General features: G+C 47.7%; 1 protein-coding gene across 4 annotated transcripts in view; it reads left to right on the top strand.

Annotated features, from left to right (window-relative positions):
• Nucleotides 1-4,074, top strand: part of LOC128875534 (dnaJ homolog subfamily C member 5) — a 132,792-nt gene that overhangs the window by 56,326 nt on the left and 72,392 nt on the right. Inside the window, exon 6 of one of the 4 annotated variants that reach the window (XM_054121174.1) lies at nt 488-658. The exons of the other annotated variants lie outside the window; for them this stretch is intronic. Within the exon in view, the coding sequence (XP_053977149.1) occupies nt 488-643 (156 nt within the window). The 3' untranslated portion in view covers nt 644-658. Of the gene's footprint in view, nt 1-487; nt 659-4,074 lie in introns of those variants that run through there. 4 annotated transcript variants of the gene reach the window in all.

Genomic DNA, 4,074 nt, shown 5'->3' with positions numbered 1-4,074 from the left:
AGTTATTAACGAAAAACCCCGACCAATCAGAGCGCTTGTACGCGACTCGACGTCCATCGAAAAACATTGGACCCGGCCGCTTACCTCGTAGCCTTCGCTACCACGGCCGCTCCAACGGTATACGCGCGCTCTGATTGGTCAGTGTTTTCCGTTAATATCTCCTCAACGAAGCCTCGGACAACATTTTCGCTAAGGAAAAAGTTGTTTCAAATTACCTTCCGAACCACTCCTTTCAATGTGTTACAACATTTTTGGGACACCCTGTGTGTATTACATTTCGGCTGTATATAACTGTTCTTTTCATGTAGATAACAAGTTTCAAAGTCCTAATTATTCTAACCGATTTTTGTATCTTATACATGGTGTTAAGAAATATGCGGGACATTTTTTCAGGTTCAAGTCTCCATACCAATACAAATCAAAAAGTCTCTTACCATTTTGCGATCTGAGGTTTCATTGTTGAGAAATAAGCGATTGAAATTTACAGGTGGACTTCCGGCGCGGGCAGCTTATATCCCTGTCAGCTGAACGGGCGGTCACACATGGACGCACTCACACGCGAAAGAAACACACCAATGCACACTCACTTGTTTCATTCCTCCGACGCCGATGGTATTACGGACGTCGTTGCGTTGCGACGTAAGCGTCAATTGCTTATTTCTCAACAATGAAGCTTCAGATCGCAAAATGGTGAGACTTTTCGATTTGTACTGACATGAAGACTTGATCCTGAAAAAATGTCTCACATATTTGTTAACACCCTTTATACGTGGAGGAAATCTGATATCACGCGGCTCCCATCCACTTGGGGGAGCGGGTGAGAGGTAGTGTGGGGTTATCCCCACTAAAATCTCTACGGAGACCTTCGGACGCTCTATCATTTCTGGCGATTTAGGGGGAGCCACAGGAAATCTTGACGAAAACTACCGCGGCTTTCCCACCCCTAGGTCGACCATTTAACCTCAGATGGTCGGCCGCGTCCCGAGGAGGAGGTTAATCCTCCCCCTATATCCTCATACCCCGCAGTGCAGGGAGGCCGCGCCCCGTATCGCTCCATCTCGACGACCGAGTACTGTTCATTGCTGGTTCCCCAAACTAGAGGGGTACTGAGGAGACAGAGGATCGCTCGGTCCTCTAGAGAGAGGAACACTCGGTCCCCCTAAACCAGGTTCCAGGTTCCCCCATTTTTTGCGCTGCATAGGCGTAAGGTCCACTACTTTCGCGTCGTTCATGCGAACGTCCGGTATCCCAGGGTTAAAATTACGCCAATGATTTCTATTGCTCTCTCGCTCTATCTTGTTTACGGCCTTTGTCGCGCGGCAGCGTTTGCCTTCGCCAATTCCGAAAATGCGTATTTTGACCTGGCCAATATAGAAGATGCGTGCGGGTAGGGGTGTCCGCCTTCTGCGCGCCAACTATCCAGCAAAGTAGAGTAGGTCCCAGGCCCCCCTCCCCGGGCACCACGGCCGCCAGGGGGCAGAATGACGTTCAGCATGTCGTCCTCCCCCAACTTCCACCAACTCTTTTCCGTCACGTAGCGGGTGGCGTAGTTTGATGAACTAGTGTACCACAGTTTTCCCCGCCTCCCGCTGCCCTCCTCATCCCGGGGGACCTACGTCGCGTCCTCTCGCCGGACTTCGTCGCTCTCCGGGTACGCCTGGCGGAATCGGCTCTCTCCCGATCCCGCTCTCGTGGCCTCCTTCCGTGCCATTACTTTCTCGCAGGAGACCATCGCCTTCCAGGTACCTCCACTCTCCAGTATGGCCCCCGCTATAGTTGGGAACGAGAGGTCATGTCAGATTTCGTTTTGGACGATTCGACGTTGCGCTGAAAAGACGGGGCATTCCTCCAGCGTGTGCTGCGCCGAGTCCTCTCCCTCTCCACAATGGTGGCAGACCGTCATTACCTTCTTTCGTATGCGACACAGTTAAGGGTGCGCAGGAGTCAGAACAGATCTCCGAATTGACTTCAACGACAGTCGCGGAAAAAGTAGGAAACTCCAGGACAAGGGCAGAGAAGACGATATAACAATTGCAGGAGTGACGAGGCCAGTGCGTTTAGGCTAGTATGATTTTTTTCAATGATATTGAAGCAAATAACAAAAATTTTCTAATAATTCTGGTTTGAATATATTCGTTACACTTTGGCGGATGCGACTCCAAGGCCTGATTTTGCAATTTCGGCCTTAAAACTTTATAAACTATAAAAGTACGTTTTTTTTTTCTTATAGAAGAAATTTGTTTACATATACTTTTTCCAACATCAGGCCTTGGAGTCGCATCCGCCAAAGAGTAACGAATATATTAAAACCACAATTATTAGAAAAAAAATATTACTTCTTTGATTCAATATCATTGAAAAAAGTCATGCTAGCCTAATTGCCCTGTCCTCGTCTCTCCTGCAATTGTTGTATCGCTCTCTCTGTCCTTGTCCCGGAGTTTCCTACTTTTTCCGCGACTGTCGCTGAAGTCAATTCGGAGTTCTGTTCTGCCTCCTGCGCATCCTTCAACACCGAAGCAACCGTGTTCGGTGAATGTCTGCATCGCTCGGTAGGTAAGCCTACGGTGCCGTCTCCCCCGCCATTCGGTGAAGTGTGGCAAGAGAGCCCCGGCGACGCGCTCGGCTGGCGGGAGTTTGAAATTCCTCGTGCCATCTAGCGTGCGCCTGTCGCCGGGTCTGGAGCTCGAAGCTCACGACCGTTCATGGGTAATTATTCTAACCGAAACTTAATTTTGTCAAGCAAGGCAGAATCATTTTTAAACAACATTGTGTATGCAAATATGCCACAGGTAATTCTTCATTTTTAATATTTTATTTATACTGCAATTCAACAACTCGGAGACAATTTTGCACCGTTAAAATTGTAATTATTAATTTTCCATATTAGTAATAATAAATGTCAGACTTAATTTAATTGAAACTTCATTTTGTCAAGCAGGACAGAATCATGTTTAAACAACATTGTGTATGCAGACGTGACACAGGTAATTCTTCATTTTTAATGTTTCATTTATACTGCAATTTAACAAACCCGAAACAATTTTGACTTTCGTCGATTTAGTAGTGATCAAACTTTATTTAAATTCAAATTGAATTATTTGACAATTATTTCAATGTATAATTGTATATTTTGTCGTTAATTTTAATGGGAACTGCTTCTAAATTTCCCTTTAAAACAGATTTTACACTTCGAATGCCAACTTGAATAAAAGAAATTAAAGTATCAAAAACTAGGAACATTAAGCTTTAAAATGGTTTTTAATTGTCCATTTTAGACGAATTTTAGCAAACTCATAAGAGTTTTATGGTTATTCAACCGCGTGTCGGTGATCATGCGAAGCTCGTGGCGACGCGACGGTCCAAATTCACAGAAATAAAGCGAGCGATGCCTGAACGGCGCCAAATAGAATTCGTGCGTTCTAAATTCATATTTTCTCGATCTGTACGAACTGGAATTCGTTTCAATATCTGCCGCGGATGGTTTCCTCTTCAGAATTGTCTGCAGAATCCGATAATATGTATTGTGACGGGGCAGACTTTTTCTGCCCGTCACGAAAGCACCCTGACCCCCGGAAGGGCCTCGCTCCCTCCTCGCCGGACACCCAAGGCCGGAGGTGGTCCGCGAGAGTGGAGGCATGAGAGAACCGCGGTCAGTTGGGACCCCCCCTTTTTCGCACGTCTTCACCCCTCGCGAATAGAGCCGCGTCTTCGCGCGAGCGTGGCAAGTCGCCGGTCACGGTCTCCTTCCCCCCAGGACCGCGGTGTGGCCACCACCGAGAGGACTGACCACACTTGGGAAGCGGTACTGCCATCGCCCCTCGACGCTGCCAAGAGAGGAATCCTGAAGATGCCATGGTGATGGCACACCGTGAGGAGCCCCTACAGCTCTGGGTGGGGAGAGCCGGGAGTCGGCGGCGAGAAGAGCGCGATCGATGAGCGATCGATTTGGGGAAATCAATTAACGGTTAACCGTGAGCGAAGACGGATCGGGAATACGCGAGCGAGCCGCCCCTGAGGGTTCGCGAAACCCCAAATCTTTTTTTTTTTTGGTGTAAATTGCGCGAGTGTGGTGGT

The sequence above is a fragment of the Hylaeus volcanicus genome, chromosome 4 (assembly GCF_026283585.1).
Source record: "Hylaeus volcanicus isolate JK05 chromosome 4, UHH_iyHylVolc1.0_haploid, whole genome shotgun sequence".
Classification (NCBI taxonomy): Eukaryota; Metazoa; Arthropoda; class Insecta; order Hymenoptera; family Colletidae; genus Hylaeus; species Hylaeus volcanicus.
The sequence above is the reverse complement of the archived record's forward strand: the minus strand, read 5'-3'. Positions and strand labels throughout refer to the sequence as shown.